This window comes from Coregonus lavaretus, assembly GCF_964263955.1.
Source record: "Coregonus lavaretus genome assembly, chromosome: 34".
NCBI lineage: Eukaryota > Metazoa > Chordata > Actinopteri > Salmoniformes > Salmonidae > Coregonus > Coregonus lavaretus.
This window is the reverse complement of record NC_140021.1, coordinates 13,434,914-13,452,917: the sequence shown is the minus strand read 5'-3', so window position 1 is coordinate 13,452,917 and position 18,004 is coordinate 13,434,914. Positions and strand designations below refer to the sequence as shown.

The 18,004-nt window shown below is 44.2% G+C and overlaps 1 protein-coding gene across 2 annotated transcripts in view; it reads right to left on the bottom strand.

Annotated features, from left to right (window-relative positions):
* Positions 1-18,004, bottom strand: part of tpk1 (thiamin pyrophosphokinase 1) — a 69,048-nt gene that overhangs the window by 26,341 nt on the left and 24,703 nt on the right. For both annotated transcript variants that reach the window (XM_084151713.1, XM_084151714.1), the window contains exons 3-6: positions 16,117-16,191; positions 14,867-14,936; positions 13,473-13,545; positions 12,080-12,175 (exon numbers count right to left, since the gene is read on the bottom strand). In XM_084151713.1, coding sequence (XP_084007839.1) covers positions 12,080-12,175; positions 13,473-13,545; positions 14,867-14,936; positions 16,117-16,191 — 314 coding nt within the window. The remainder of the gene's footprint in view (positions 1-12,079; positions 12,176-13,472; positions 13,546-14,866; positions 14,937-16,116; positions 16,192-18,004) is intronic.

The following is an 18,004-nucleotide window of genomic DNA, read 5'->3' as shown; positions in this document are numbered from 1 at the left end:
CAGACCAGAGGACGTTTCTCCAAAAAGTACGATCTTTGTCCCCATGTGCAGTTGCAAACCGTAGTCTGGCTTTTTTATGGTGGTTTTGGAGCAGTGGCTTCTTCCTTGCTGAGCGTCCTTTCAGTTTATGTCGATATAGTACTCGTTTTACTGTGGCTATAGATACTTTTGTACCTGTTTCCTCCAGCATCTTCACAAGGTCCTTTGCTGTTGTTCTGGGATTGATTTGCACTTTTCGCACCAAAGTACGTTCATCTCTAGGAGACAGAACGCGTCTCCTTCCTGAGTGGTATTACGGCTGCGTGGTCCCATGGTGTTTATACTTGCGTACTATTGTTTGTACAGATGAACGTGGTACCTTCAGGTATTTGGAAATTGCTCCCAAGGATGAACCAGACTTGTGGAGGTCTACAATCTTTTTTCTGAGGTCTTGGCTGATTTCTTTTGATTTTCCCATGATGTCAAGCAAAGAGGCAATGAGGTTCAAGGTAGGCCTTGAAATACATCCACAGATACACCTCCAATTGACTAAAATGATGTCAATTAGCCTATCAGAAGCTTCTAAAGCCATGACATCATTTTCTGGAATTTTCCAAGCTGTTTAAAGGCACAGTCAACTTAGTGTATGTAAACTTCTGACCTACTGGAATTGTGATACAGTGAATTATAAGTGAAATAATCTGTCTGTAAACAATTGTTGGAAGAATTACTTGTGTCATGCACAAAGTAGATGTCCTAACCGACCTGCCAAAACTATAGTTTGTTAACAAGAAATTTGTGGAGTGGTTGAAAAACGAGTTTTAATGACTCCAACCTAAGTGTATGTAAACTTCCTACTTCAACTTATGTAACTACCTAAGAAGCCTGGTCCCAGGTCTGTATGTGCTTTAGCTAACCCCTCTGACTGCTGTCGTTAGGGCTGTGACGATACCAGTATTAGACTGTTGTTGTTATGGCTGTGACGATACCAGCATCTGACTGTTGTCGTTAGGGCTGTGATGATACCAGTATCTGAATGTTGTTGTTAGGGCTGTGATGATACAAGTATCTACCAGTATCTGACTGTTGTCGTTAGGGCTGTGACGATACCAGTTTCTGACTGTTGTCGTTAGTGCTGTGAGGATACCAGTATGACTATTGTCATTAGGGCTGTGACGATACCAGTATCTGACTGTTGTCGTTAGGGCTGTGACGATACCAGTATCTGACTGTTGTCATTAGGGCTGTGACGATGCCAGTATCTGACTGTTGTCATTAGGGCTGTGACAATACCAGTATCTGACTGTTGTCATTAGGGCTGTGACGATACCAGTATCTGACTGTTGTCGTTAGGGCTGTGATGATACCAGTATCTGACTGTTGTCGTTAGGGCTGTGGCGATACCAGTATCTGACTGTTGTTTTTAGGGCTGTGAAGATACAAGTATCTGACTGTTGTTGTTAGGACTGTGACAATACCAGTATCTGACTGTTGTCGTTAGGGCTGTGGCGATACCAGTATCTGACTGTTGTTTTTAGGGCTGTGAAGATACAAGTATCTGACTGTTGTCGTTAGGGCTGTGACGATACCAGTATCTGACTGTTGTCGTTAGGGCTGTGACGATACCAGTATCTGACTGTTGTCATTAGGGCTGTGACAATACCAGCATCTGACTGTTGTCGTTAGGGCTGTGACGATACCAGTATCTGACTGTTGTCATTAGGGCTGTGATGATGCCAGTATCTGACTGTTGTCATTAGGGCTGTGACGATACCAGTATCTGACTGTTGTCGTTAGGGCTGTGATGATACCAGTATCTGACTGTTGTCATTAGGGCTGTGACGATACCAGTATCTGACTGTTGTCGTTAGGGCTGTGACGATACCAGTATCTGACTGTTGTCATTAGGGCTGTGACGATACCAGTATCTGACTGTTGTCGTTAGGGCTGTGATGATACCAGTATCTGACTGTTGTCATTAGGGCTGTGACAATACCAGCATCTGTCTGTTGTCGTTAGGGCTGTGACGATACCAGTATCTGACTGTTGTGATTAGGGCTGTGATGATGACAGAATCTGACTGTTGTCATTAGGGCTGTGACGATACCAGTATCTGACTGTTGTCGTTAGGGCTGTGATGATACCAGTATCTGACTGTTGTCGTTAGGGCTGTGATGATACCAGTATCTGACTGTTGTCGTTAGGGCTGTGACGATACCAGTATCTGACTGTTGTCATTAGGGCTGTGACGATACCAGTATCTGACTGTTGTCGTTAGGGCTGTGACGATACCAGTATCTGACTGTTGTCATTAGGGCTGTGACAATACCAGCATCTGACTGTTGTTGTTAGGGCTGTGACGATACCAGTATCTGACTGTTGTCATTAGGGCTGTGATGATGACAGAATCTGACTGTTGTCATTAGGGCTGTGACGATACCAGTATCTGACTGTTGTCGTTAGGGCTGTGATGATACCAGTATCTGACTGATGTTTTTAGGGCTGTGATGATACAAGTATCTGACTGTTGTTTTTAGGGCTGTGATGATACAAGTATCTGACTGTTGTTGTTAGGACTGTGACAATACCAGCATCTGACTGTTGTCGTTAGGGCTGTGATGATACCAGTATCTGACTGTTGTCATTAGGGCTGTGACAATACCAGCATCTGTCTGTTGTCGTTAGGGCTGTGACGATACCAGTATCTGACTGTTGTGATTAGGGCTGTGATGATGACAGAATCTGACTGTTGTCATTAGGGCTGTGACGATACCAGTATCTGACTGTTGTCGTTAGGGCTGTGATGATACCAGTATCTGACTGTTGTCGTTAGGGCTGTGATGATACCAGTATCTGACTGTTGTCGTTAGGGCTGTGACGATACCAGTATCTGACTGTTGTCATTAGGGCTGTGACGATACCAGTATCTGACTGTTGTCGTTAGGGCTGTGACGATACCAGTATCTGACTGTTGTCATTAGGGCTGTGACAATACCAGCATCTGACTGTTGTTGTTAGGGCTGTGACGATACCAGTATCTGACTGTTGTCATTAGGGCTGTGATGATGACAGAATCTGACTGTTGTCATTAGGGCTGTGACGATACCAGTATCTGACTGTTGTCGTTAGGGCTGTGATGATACCAGTATCTGACTGATGTTTTTAGGGCTGTGATGATACAAGTATCTGACTGTTGTTTTTAGGGCTGTGATGATACAAGTATCTGACTGTTGTTGTTAGGACTGTGACAATACCAGCATCTGACTGTTGTTGTTAGGGCTGTGACGATACCAGTATCTGACTGTTGTCATTAGGGCTGTGACGATACCAGTATCTGACTGTTGTCGTTAGGGCTGTGATGATACCAGTATCTGACTGTTGTCGTTAGGACTGTGACAATACCAGTATCTGACTGTTGTCGTTAGGACTGTGACAATACCAGAATCTGACTGTTGTCATTAGGGCTGTGACGATACCAGTATCTGACTGTTGTCGTTAGGGCTGTGATGATACCAGTATCTGACTGTTGTCGTTAGGGCTGTGATGATACCAGTATCTGACTGTTGTCGTTAGGGATGTGGCGATACCAGTATCTGACTGTTGTTTTTAGGGCTGTGATGATACAAGTATCTGACTGTTGTTGTTAGGACTGTGACAATACCAGCATCTGACTGTTGTTGTTAGGGCTGTGACGATACCAGTATCTGACTGTTGTCGTTAGGGCTGTGACGATACCAGTATCTGACTGTTGTCATTAGGGCTGTGACAATACCAGCATCTGACTGTTGTCGTTAGGGCTGTGACGGTACCAGTATCTGACTGTTGTCATTAGGGCTGTGACGATGCCAGTATCTGACTGTTGTCATTAGGGCTGTGATGATGCCAGTATCTGACTGTTGTCATTAGGGCTGTGACGATACCAGTATCTGACTGTTGTCGTTAGGGCTGTGATGATACCAGTATCTGACTGTTGTCGTTAGGGCTGTGGCAATACCAGTATCTGACTGTTGTTTTTAGGGCTGTGATGATACAAGTATCTGACTGTTGTTGTTAGGACTGTGACAATACCAGCATCTGACTGTTGTTGTTAGGGCTGTGACGATACCAGTATCTGACTGTTGTCGTTAGGGCTGTGACGGTACCAGTATCTGACTGTTGTCATTAGGGCTGTGACAATACCAGCATCTGACTGTTGTCGTTAGGGCTGTGACGATACCAGTATCTGACTGTTGTCATTAGGGCTGTGACGATGCCAGTATCTGACTGTTGTCATTAGGGCTGTGACGATGCCAGTATCTGACTGTTGACATTAGGGCTGTGACGATACCAGTATCTGACTGTTGTCGTTAGGACTGTGACAATACCAGCATCTGACTGTTGTTGTTAGGGCTGTGACGATACCAGTATCTGACTGTTGTCATTAGGGCTGTGATGATACCAGTATCTGACTGTTGTTGTTAGGTCTGTCACAATACCAGTATCTGACTGTTGTCGTTAGGGCTGTGACGATACCAGTATCTGACTGTTGTCGTTAGGGCTGTGACGATACCAGTATCTGACTGTTGTTGTTAGGGCTGTGTTGATACCAGTATCTACCAGTATCTGACTGTTGTCGTTAGGGCTGTGATGATACCAATACCTGACTGTTGTTGTTAGGGCTGTGATGATACCAGTATCTGAATGTTGTTGTTAGGGCTGTGATGATACAAGTATCTACCAGTATTTGACTGTTGTCGTTAGGGCTGTGACGATACCAGTATCTGACTGTTGTCATTAGGGCTGTGGCGATACCAGTATCTGACTGTTGTTGTTAGGGCTGTGACGATAACAGTATCTGACTGTTGTTGTTAGGGCTGTGATGATACCAGTATCTACCAGTATCTGACTGTTGTCGTTAGGGCTGTGATGATACCAGTACCTGACTGTTGTTGTTAGGGATGTGATGATACCAGTATCTGCATGTTGTTGTTAGGGCTGTGATGATACAAGTATCTACCAGTATCTGACTGTTGTCGTTAGGGCTGTGACGATACCAGTACCTGACTGTTGTTGTTAGGGCTGTGATGATACCAGTATCTGAATGTTGTTGGTAGGGCTGTGATGATACAAATATCTACCAGTATCTGACTGTTGTCGTTAGGGCTGTGACGATACCAGTTTCTGACTGTTGTAGTTAGTGCTGTGACGATACCAGTATGACTGTTGTCATTAGGGCTGTGACAATACCAGTATCTGACTGTTGTCGTTAAAGCTGTGACGATACCAGTATCTGACTGTTGTCATTAGGGCTGTGACAATACCAGCATCTGACTGTTGTCATTAGGGCTGTGACGATACCAGTATCTGACTGTTGTTGTTAGGGCTGTGACGATACCAGTATCTACCAGTATCTGACTGTTGTCGTTAGGGCTGTGATGATACCAGTACCTGACTGTTGTTGTTAGGGCTGTGATGATACCAGTATCTGAATGTTGTTGTTAGGGCTGTGATGATACAAGTATCTACCAGTATCTGACTGTTGTCGTTAGGGCTGTGACGATACCAGTACCTGACTGTTGTTGTTAGGGCTGTGACGATACCAGTATCTGACTGTTGTTGTTAGGGCTGTGATGATACCAGTATCTGAATGTTGTTGTTAGGGCTGTGATGATATAAGTATCTACCAGTATCTGACTGTTGTCGTTAGGGCTGTGACAATACCAGTATCTGACTGTTGTCATTAAGGCTGTGACGATACCAGTATCTAACTGTTGTCATTAGGGCTGTGACGATACCAGTATCTGACTGTTGTCATTAGGGCTGTGATGATACCAGTATCTGACTGTTGTCATTAGGGCTGTGACAATACCAGTATCTGACTGTTGTTGTTAGGGCTGTGACGATACCAGTATCTGACTGTTGTCATTAGGGCTGTGACAATACCAGTATCTGACTGTTGTCATTAGGGCTGTGACGATACCAGTATCTGACTGTTGTCGTTAGGGCTGTGACGATACCAGTATCTGACTGTTGTCATTAGGGCTGTGACGATACCAGTATCTGACTGTTGTCGTTAGGGCTGTGACGATACCAGTATCTGACTGTTGTTGTTAGGGCTGTGTTGATACAGTATCTACCAGTATCTGACTGTTGTCGTTAGGGCTGTGATGATACCAGTACCTGACTGTTGTTGTTAGGGCTGTGATGATACCAGTATCTGAATGTTGTTGTTAGGGCTGTGATGATACAAGTATCTACCAGTATCTGACTGTTGTCATTAGGGCTGTGACGATACCAGTATCTGACTGTTGTCATTAGGGCTGTGGCGATACCAGTATCTGACTGTTGTTGTTAGGGCAGTGACGATAACAGTATCTGACTGTTGTCGTTAGGGCTGTGATGATACCAGTATCTACCAGTATCTGACTGTTGTCGTTAGGGCTGTGATGATACCAGTACCTGACTGTTGTTGTTAGGGCTGTGATGATACCAGTATCTGAATGTTGTTGTTAGGGCTGTGATGATACAAGTATCTACCAGTATCTGACTGTTGTCGTTAGGGCTGTGACGATACCAGTATCTGACTGTTCTCATTAGGGCTGTGGCGATACCAGTATCTGACTGTTTTTGTTAGGGCTGTGACGATAACAGTATCTGACTGTTGTCGTTAGGGCTGTGATGATACCAGTATCTACCAGTATCTGACTGTTGTCGTTAGGGCTGTGGTGATACCAGTACCTGACTGTTGTTGTTAGGGCTGTGATGATACCAGTATCTGAATGTTGTTGTTAGGGCTGTGATGATACAAGTATCTACCAGTATCTGACTGTTGTCGTTAGGGCTGTGACGATACCAGTACCTGACTGTTGTCGTTAGTGCTGTGACGATACCAGTATGACTGTTGTCATTAGGGCTGTGACAATACCAGTATCTGACTGTTGTCATTAGGGCTGTGACGATACCAGTATCTGACTGTTGTCTTTAGGGCTGTGGCGATACCAGTATCTGACTGTTGCTGGTAGGGCTGTGACAATACCAGTATCTGACTGTTGTTGTTAGGACTGTGACAATACCAGTATCTGACTGTTGTTGTTAGGACTGTGACAATACCAGTATCTGACTGTTGTTGTTAGGGCTGTGACGATACCAGTATCTGACTGTTGTTGTTAGGGCTGTGACAATACCAGTATCTGACTGTTGTTGTTAGGGCTGTGACGATACCAGTATCTGACTGTTGTTGTTAGGGCTGTGACAATACCAGTATCTGACTGTTGTTGTTAGGGCTGTGACGATACCAGTATCTACCAGTATCTGACTGTTGTCGTTAGGGCTGTGATGATACCAGTACCTGACTGTTGTTGTTAGGGATGTGATGATACCAGTATCTGCATGTTGTTGTTAGGGCTGTGATGATACAAGTATCTACCAGTATCTGACTGTTGTCGTTAGGGCTGTGACGATACCAGTATCTGACTGTTGTCATTAGGGCTGTGGCGATACCAGTACCTGACTGTTGTTGTTAGGGCTGTGATGATACCAGTATCTGCATGTTGTTGTTAGGGCTGTGATGATATAAGTATCTACCAGTATCTGACTGTTGTCGTTAGGGCTGTGACAATACCAGTATCTGACTGTTGTCATTAAGGCTGTGACGATACCAGTATCTAACTGTTGTCATTAGGGCTGTGACGATACCAGTATCTGACTGTTGTCATTAGGGCTGTGACAATACCAGTATCTGACTGTTGTTGTTAGGGCTGTGACGATACCAGTATCTGACTGTTGTCATTAGGGCTGTGACAATACCAGTATCTGACTGTTGTCATTAGGGCTGTGACGATACCAGTATCTGACTGTTGTCGTTAGGGCTGTGACGATACCAGTATCTGACTGTTGTCATTAGGGCTGTGACGATACCAGTATCTGACTGTTGTCGTTAGGGCTGTGACGATACCAGTATCTGACTGTTGTTGTTAGGGCTGTGTTGATACAGTATCTACCAGTATCTGACTGTTGTCGTTAGGGCTGTGATGATACCAGTACCTGACTGTTGTTGTTAGGGCTGTGATGATACCAGTATCTGAATGTTGTTGTTAGGGCTGTGATGATACAAGTATCTACCAGTATCTGACTGTTGTCGTTAGGGCTGTGACGATACCAGTATCTGACTGTTGTCATTAGGGCTGTGGCGATACCAGTATCTGACTGTTGTTGTTAGGGCTGTGACGATAACAGTATCTGACTGTTGTCGTTAGGGCTGTGATGATACCAGTATCTACCAGTATCTGACTGTTGTCGTTAGGGCTGTGATGATACCAGTACCTGACTGTTGTTGTTAGGGCTGTGATGATACCAGTATCTGAATGTTGTTGTTAGGGCTGTGATGATACAAGTATCTACCAGTATCTGACTGTTGTCGTTAGGGCTGTGACGATACCAGTATCTGACTGTTGTCGTTAGGGCTGTGACGATACCAGTATCTGACTGTTGTTGTTAGGGCTGTGTTGATACAGTATCTACCAGTATCTGACTGTTGTTGTTAGGGCTGTGATGATACCAGTACCTGACTGTTGTTGTTAGGGCTGTGATGATACCAGTATCTGAATGTTGTTGTTAGGGCTGTGATGATACAAGTATCTACCAGTATCTGACTGTTTTTGTTAGGGCTGTGACGATACCAGTATCTGACTGTTCTCATTAGGGCTGTGGCGATACCAGTATCTGACTGTTTTTGTTAGGGCTGTGACGATAACAGTATCTGACTGTTGTCGTTAGGGCTGTGATGATACCAGTATCTACCAGTATCTGACTGTTGTCGTTAGGGCTGTGATGATACCAGTACCTGACTGTTGTTGTTAGGGCTGTGATGATACCAGTATCTGAATGTTGTTGTTAGGGCTGTGATGATACAAGTATCTACCAGTATCTGACTGTTGACGTTAGGGCTGTGACGATACCAGTACCTGACTGTTGTCGTTAGTGCTGTGACGATACCAGTATGACTGTTGTCATTAGGGCTGTGACAATACCAGTATCTGACTGTTGTCATTAGGGCTGTGACGATACCAGTATCTGACTGTTGTCTTTAGGGCTGTGGCGATACCAGTATCTGACTGTTGCTGGTAGGGCTGTGACAATACCAGTATCTGACTGTTGTTGTTAGGACTGTGACAATACCAGTATCTGACTGTTGTTGTTAGGACTGTGACAATACCAGTATCTGACTGTTGTTGTTAGGGCTGTGACGATACCAGTATCTGACTGTTGTTGTTAGGGCTGTGACAATACCAGTATCTGACTGTTGTTGTTAGGGCTGTGACAATACCAGTATCTGACTGTTGTTGTTAGGGCTGTGACAATACCAGTATCTGACTGTTGTTGTTAGGGCTGTGACGATACCAGTATCTACCAGTATCTGACTGTTGTTGTTAGGGCTGTGACAATACCAGTATCTGACTGTTGTTGTTAGGGCTGTGACGATACCAGTATCTGACTGTTGTTGTTAGGACTGTGACAATACCAGTATCTGACTGTTGTTGTTAGGGCTGTGACGATACCAGTATCTACCAGTATCTGGCTGTTGTTGTTAGGGCTGTGACGATACCAGTATCTGACTGTTGCTGGTAGGGCTGTGACAATACCAGTATCTGACTGTTGTCGTTAGGACTGTGACAATACCAGTATCTGACTGTTGTTGTTAAGGCTGTGACGATACCAGTATCTGACTGTTGTTGTTAGGACTGTGACAATACCAGCATCTGACTGTTGTTGTTAGAATTGTGACAATACCAGCATCTGACTGTTGTTGTTAGGGCTGTGACGATACCAGTATCGCAATATTTGTTCCATGGCAAAAATTAAAGCACAAAGCAGACCAAACCCTTTGGTCCTTTAAAAACCTGCTGTATGTAAAATATTGTGTCGTTGAAAATAAATAAATGTGACCCTGGTTGTGTGATGTTTGTTTCCAACATGAGGGCTGTTTTCCTACAGAAGTTAAATCTGCTTCGTGTTTTGTTTCCTTGCCACGATACTAATGAGTATCGCGATACTGGTATCGTCCCGGCCCTAATTGTTGTCATGGTTGAAGTTAGTGGAGGCTGCTGAGGGGAGGACAGCTCATAATAATGGCTGGAACGGAGTAGGTGGAATGGCATCAAACACATAGAAACCATGTGATTGATGTGTTGATACCATTTCACCTATGCTGCTCCAGCCATTACCACAAGCACATCCTCCCCAATTAAGGTGTCACCAACCTCCTGTGATTGAAGTACAGATCTGGGAACAGGCTACTGAAATACCGTTACGCAGCACTTTCTACTTTAGCACCCACAAATCTGCAGACAGCCCCTGTTCTCTTATTATTGAGAGACAACATAATCAAAATAATAATTATGTTGCTGATGATATTCCGGTATTGAAAATGTTATGTGATAATTTGATGATGACTGTCAATAAATCTAAAGAGGATCCATCAATTAGTCAATTCCCATAAATCTGGCTGGCTGGCAACACGCCAGACGTGGACTGTTACAGTACATCGTAGTTACTCACTATACTGTCTGTCTTTTTCATACTCATAGACTTTCAACACTGCTACAGGTTATTTGTATACCTTAGGGATATGGAGGTTAGATAGTACGCAAGAGAAGAACAAACAGAAGGTTAAAATGGTTGTTTTAGCACACAGCTCAGAGTTAGAGGATAGATGGTCTGATTCTGTCATCAATCAATCAAATGTTTTTTATAAAGCCCTTTTTACATCAACAGATGTCACAAAGTGCTATACAGAAACCCAGCCTAAAACCCCAAACAGCAAGCAATGCAGATGTAGAAGCACGGTGGCTAGGAAAAACTCCCTGAGGGGTGGCCAGTCCCATTCTGGCTGTGCTGGGTGGACATTATAACAGTACATGGCCATTAAGGCCTGATTTTTCTCCAAGATGTTCAAACGTTCATAGATGACCTGCAGGGTCAAATAATAATCACAGTGGTTGTAGAGGTTGCAACAGGTCAGTACATCAGGAGTAAATGTCACTTGGCTTTTCATAGCAGGGCATTTAGAGGTTGAAATAGCAGGTGCGGTAGAGAGAGAGTTGAAAACAGCAGGTCTGGGACAAGGTAGCACGTCCGGTGAACAGGGCAGGGTTCCATAGCCGCTGGCAGAAGTGGAAACTGGAGCAGCAGCACGACCAGGTGGACTGGGGACAGCAAGGAGTCATCAGGGCATGTAGTCTTGAGGCATGGTCCTAGGACTCAGGTCCTCCGGGATGGGAGGGAGAGATTGTCTAGACAGACTGTTTGAGGACACTGGTTAACTGACTGAGTGACAGTTAATCAGAGATGTGTGTGTGTGTGTGTGTGTGTGTGTGTGTGTGTGTGTGTGTGTGTGTGTATATATATATACATGTGCAATAAGAGTGAAGGGTCCATGTGTGCAGTGAGGGACTTGGGGTGAATAACACCCAGGCAAACACACATCCTCTCTGACAGTTGAGAGACAAACACAAACACACACACACACACACACACACACACACACCCTCTCTGACAGGTGAGATGTGTGGTGAGCAACATAAAGTTGTAAATAACCTGACAGCGGGGAGGACAGAGAGGAGGAAGAGGGGGAGGACAGAGGGGGAGGAAAGAGAGGAGGACAGAGGGGGAGGAAAGAGAGGAGGACAGAGGGGGAGGAAAGAGAGGAGGACAGAGGGGGAGGCAAGAGAGGAGGACAGAGGGGGAGGACAGAGGTGGAGGAAAGAGAGGAGGACAGAGGGGGAGGAAAGAGAGGAGGAGAGAGGGGGAGGAAAGAGAGGAGGAGAGAGGGGAGGACAGAGGGGGAGGAAAGAGAGGAGGACAGAGGGGGGGGGAAGAGAGGAGGACAGAGGGGGAGGACAGAGGGGGCGGAAAGAGAAGAGGACAGAGGGGGAGGAAAGAGAGGAGGACAGAGGGGGAGGACAGAGGGGGAGGAAAGAGAGGAGGACAGAGGGGGAGGAAAGAGAGGAGGACAGGGGGGGACAGAGAGGAGGAAGAGGGGGAGGACGAGGGGGAGGACAGAGGGGGAGGAAAGAAAGGAGGACAGAGGGGGAGGACAGAAGAGGAGGACATGGAGGATTACCTGAAGCTGTTGTCTCTTGATCTCCTCCACCATGATGGCCAGACATTTAGTGAAGTCAGTCAGCTCCTGATCAGCGGTTTCTATCAACTGACACTTCTAGAGAGAGAGAGAGAGGAGGGGGGCGGGGGAGGTGACACAGACAGATATACAGAGAGAGGCAGGCAAAAGAGCAGAAAGTCTCTGAGCTCTCTCAAACTCAGCGTACCCACACACACACAACGTTCCAGTGAATGCCCCTAAACGATAGTTAGTTCCAGGTGAGTTCCCGCTCGCAGCAGGAATCACACAGCCTTTGTTCTATTCATGTCAGCTCACACACTCTTTCACCACCCCGCTCCGTCTTATGCACCCTCCATCCCCTGAAGAATATTTTTATCCCTCTCTCCCTCCTTCCCTCCTGTCTCTCCCTGCTCTCTCTTTCATTTATGTAGAGTTATGCACATCTCTTGAAACACCTTGAAGTCCCTAGATGTCTTGCACTATTCTCTCTAACATTACCATAGCTTGAGATTCTCTCTGAGTAATATTAGAATAAATCCAACCATATTCTCTCTAACATTACCATAGCTTGAGATTCTCTCTGAGTAATATTATAATAAATCCAACCATATTCTCTCTAACATTACCATAGCTTGAGATTCTCTCTGAGTAATATTAGAATAAATCCAACCATATTCTCTCTAACATTACCATAGCTTGAGATTCTCTCTGAGTAATATTAGAATAAATCCAACCATATTCTCTCTAACATTACCATAGCTTGTGATTCTCCCTGAGTAATATTGGAATAAATCCAACTCTATTCTCTCTAACATTACCATAGCTTGTGATTCTCTCTGAGTAATATTATAATAAATCCAACCCTATTCTCTCTAACATTACCATAGCTTTTGATTCTCTGAGTAATATTGGAATAAATCCAACCCTATTCTCTCCAACATTACCATAGCTTTTGATTCTCTGAGTAATATTGGAATAAATCCAACCCTATTCTCTCTAACATTACCATAACACAATGCAGGTAGCTGTGTTTTTGTTGGTTTTCTTTTCTCTACATCGTGATTGGCCAGTTGTCCAGGTCTAAGTCAGTCTCTGATTAGAAGGAGCAGAGTACTGTGGGTCTAAAGGACCAGAGCGATGTACCTCTAATATCATTACCATAATGTAATGCATACAGGGAATAATGGCTTATCAGTGTTAAACTAGCTCATTCTCCTAGAGGACAGAGAACGTTGCTATTTACATGACTCATCATGGCTGAGTCATCATGGCTGGGTACCTACTCCTCTTCTCTCAACCACTCAGAATGTCATCTCCATTTCAAACAGTAAACACTTATGTACCCTGGGCTCTGAACACAATCGTACACTGTGTGTGTGTGTGTGTTTGTCACCTTCTCTGTGTAGAAAGCTTTGACCTCTGCAGTAACAGAATCAAAGTCCCCACTGATGTAGTCTGGAAGAAAACTAGATGAGAGAACAAGAAAAAGAAAGAGAGAAAGAGGATTTGGGAAAGTGTCCGTTTGGGAAATTTGGGGGGCCGCGGAAGTACTGCAGGGGGCCAGACCTCAAAATACACTATTTATACAGTGCATTTGGAAAGTATTCAGACCCCTTGACTTTTTACACATTTTGTTAAGTTACAGCCTTATTCTAAAATTGATGAAATTATTTTTCCCCCTCATCAATATACACACAATACCCCATAATGACAAAGTGAAAACAGGTTTTATGAAATTTTGGCAAATGTATACACAAAAAAAACCTGGAAATACCATATTTACATAAGTATTCAGACCCTTTGCTATGAGACTCGAAATTGAGCTCAGGTGAATCTTGTTTCCATTGATCATCCTTGAGATGTTTCTACAACTTGATTGGAGTCCACCTGTGGTAAATTAAATTGATTGGACATGATTTGGAAACCTGGCACCATTCCTACGGTGAAGCATGGTGGTGGCAGCATCATGTTTTTCAGCGGCAGGGACTGGGAGACTAGTCAGGATCGAGGGAAAGATGAACGGAGCAAAGGACAGAGAGATCCTTGATGAATGTTATTGTATACTTTTTTCAGTTTTTTATTTTTTATAAATTTGCAAACATTTCTAAAAACCAGTTTTTGCTTTGTCATTGAGGGGTATTGTGTGTAGATTGATGAGGGGAAAAAAGCAATTTAATCAATTTTAGAATAAGGCTGTAACGTAACAAAATGTGGAAAAGGTCAAGGGGTCTGAATACTTTCCGAATGCACTGTATGTTCTTAACCCTGGGCAGCATGGGCCTGGGAGGCTCACAGGGATTTTGGTATCCATGTCAATTATACATTTTTCTACTCAAAATGTTTTTTTGTTTTTTTTTTACATAAATGCACTGTTTAAGCTTTAAAACTGCAACATTTTCTCTCTGGCTAATGGAACACTGTGTAGAATTGCAAGATATGAGCTTTAAAGTTGCAAGAACAAAAAAACTCTCTGCTACATGACAAAATGTGTAGAATTGCAGGAATTTAGCTTGAAAACTGCAAAAGGTTCTCTCTGGTGCCCTTTAAAATATTCCTTCCCAGGGCCCGAGACTTGGTTTGTCCGGTCATGCACTGTCAAAGTAATCCTTGTATGCTATTTTTATATCCCTCGAGTTGCGTTCTGATTATGATGGGGTCCCTGATGCATTTGCTATCACAAAAGGGGTCCCCAGACCCAAAAAGTTTGAGAACCCCTGAGTTAATGTATCTGTCCTTTAGGAAGGACACAATTATTCAAACACACACACACACAGTGGCTACTTGTACCTGTCTCGTTGTCCAGCAGTGATGTCATACAGGTGGTTGGCTGCACCATCTGCACACGCCCGCAGGAGAGCTACAGAGAGAGACCTTGCTTAGCTGAAAGAGGTGAATGAATCTTGCTATGTATTTGTTTTGTGTGCAAACAACTTTTTGCTTTTATTTCCTATTGCTCCCAAACATAATGCATGTGTAACAATAGTTGAAAAAAACCTCCTTTCTAGTTTTACCCAACAACAAAATATGCGGTCACCAGTTCCCACTTTTAATGTTTTGTGTCATGGGGAAAGACTTCATAGGAGCAACAGAAGCATTCTCTAAGCACCTTGTTTAATATAACCAATGTATTCAGCAGAGAGAGAGAGACATTCTGTTTTAAACAAGCATGTGTGTGTGTGTGTGTGTCACAAGAGAAGTGTGTACTAGCAAACACAGTGTGATAAAGAATGTACAGTGCCCTTTTCTATATGAACTTTCCCACTCTCAAGCACAGCTTCAAAACATACCCCCAACAAAAAGGTGTGAGCTGGAGCAACAGCCTGGAGCACTCCAAGAGGAGGGTTGGCTTAGAGACAGCCAATACCATATCAGTACAGACCTAACAATGCTGTCTTAACTTTACGATAAAGGATACATTTCATAATTGGATTATTAGTAGTGATGAGCACTGATATGGAAAGATACCAATAAATATCAAGATACCAATAGAAACTGTGTAAATGTTTACTTCAGTATTCACCCCCAAAAGCTCTGGGGAGTCCAGACAACTGCTAATTGGCCAAACAGCCAGATGTGAATGTTCTGGAAGCCAACCAGTCTCAATTTCAAAAGGAATCCCATCCACCTCTGATGGGCCATCAGCAGGGAAATTAAGTATGTTGACTTGATAGCCTGCATGAAGGTCTGAGAAAGGGGTTTTGTGCAAGGGTCATGTATGCTTTATTTCACAATCGTGTAAGCTAAGAGGAAAGATTATATTTATATTATTATTATTAGGAAAGAAAAAACGATATCATGATATGTAGTCCCCTGTAGCTCAGTTGGTAGAGCATGGCGCTTGCAACGCTAGGGTTGTGGGTTCGTTTCCCACGGGGGGCCAGTATGAAAATGTATGCACTCACTAACTGTAAGTCGCTCTGGATAAGAGTGTCTGCTAAATGACTAAAATCATACCTTGCTCAATGATTTTGGTATCATATTGAATGATCAATGTTGGTGTCCAACACTAATTAATAGAAAAGCTATACGATGAATACCTTTACTCCAGAGTGTATGAAGGTAGTCTTTTTCCATAGGCTGGTTGAGAATGATCAGACATATTTTCTGTGTGCCTGGAGGGAGGGAGGGGGAGAGGTGGAGAGAGAGAGAGAGAGAGAGAGAGAGAGAGAGAGAGAGAGAGAGAGAGAGAGAGAGAGAGAGAGAGAGAGAGAGAGAGAGAGAGAGAGAGAGAGAGAGAGAGAGAGAGAGAGAGAGAGAGAGAGAGAGAGAGAGAGAGAGAGAGAGAGAGAGAGAGAGAGAGAGAGAGAGAGAGAGAGAGAGAGAGATCATTACTTTCATTTGTTACACAATACCAGATCTATTCTGAAACAGAAATGAAGGTTTACTTCAGAAAGGTAAGGCGATAAACTGCTCTCCCTTCCACAACAGCTCTGAGAGAAATCGAATTACTTGAATACTCAGTGTTCTTGTTGTTTTAATAGTTCTAACCACAATGAGGATGAGCCAGAGAGAAATCAAACTATGCTTCAGTTCAGCGATCAAACAGAAATTAGTTTGAACATTACTTACAGTTGGGTGTGGGATGAACGTTAGAACTATTTGCCTTTTGGGCTCCTTTTTACAACAAGAGCATTCAATCATTTAAATGTTTTAGAGATATCAAATGCTTGCATCAGACAGCTCATTTCAGTTGAATGAATTCAGTTGTGCAACTAACTAGGTATCCCCTTTCCCTTCCATAATCAAGTGGTATCACAATATGCAGTAGACTCCGTTGCACTCCGCTCCAGCAGGTGGCAATAGTGCGCAATTTTGACTACGCTGTGCAGGGCTATATAAATAGTACGAACTACCGGTAGCTAGCTAGCTAGCATTCTCTACAAAAATGCTTACATTCTAGATGTTGAGAGTGTTTTTCAACCAGGCATTATTAACAGCGGCTGCTGAGGAGATATTTGGGGCTGTTGTAGCCTCTTTCAAATCCGAGTGTGAAAGTCTGATCTATCACCAGGCAAGGACTATTGAGAAAACGATAGAGTTCCAGGAAGATGTTACCCACTGTATTCGTGGGCTGTTGATGTTACAGATAGGTGTGTTATTGTGATTTAGCACTATATTGGATCACTCCAATATGATATGGTATCCTTCTGAGTGGCAGGATATATTCCGATTAGTCCTGTGTACCGGGTAGTGCTGAGGCTGCGGCTGACCCCTTAAATAGTTGTCGTCGCACTACTTCCCCCTCTAGTGATCACCACCCTGTCATGTGTACTGTAGGATTGAGGGTGGAAAATTCAGTAGGAAATGGATTGAGGAGATGGATGTTTAGGAAAGCCGAGTGGGGTCAGTTTCAGGAGTTGAGTGAATAGGAGCTGTCTCAGGTTGATCTCAGTTCAGATATAGAAACAGTGAATTATGGAGTAAGAGGAGCAATAGTAGGGGCCGCAAGGCAGGTGATTCCTATGGGTACAGGGGGGAGAAGGAGCAAGGCAGGTGATTCCTATGGGTACAGGGGGGAGAAGGAGCAAGGCAGGTGATTCCTATGGGTACAGGGGGGAGAAGGAGCAAGGCAGGTGATTCCTATGGGTACAGGGGGGAGAAGGAGCAAGGCAGGTGATTCCTATGGGTACAGGGGGGAGAAGGAGCAAGGCAGGTGATTCCTATGGGTACAGGGGGGAGAAGGAGCAAGGCAGGTGATTCCTATTGGTACAGGGGGGAGAAGGAGCAAGGCAGGTGATTCCTATGGGTACAGGGGGGAGAAGGAGCAAGGCAGGTGATTCCTATGGGTACAGGGGGGAGAAGGAGCAAGGCAGGTGATTCCTATGGGTACAGGGGGGAGAAGGAGCAAGGCAGGTGATTCCTATGGGTACAGGGGGGAGAAGGAGCAAGGCAGGTGATTCCTATGGGTACAGGGGGGAGAAGGAG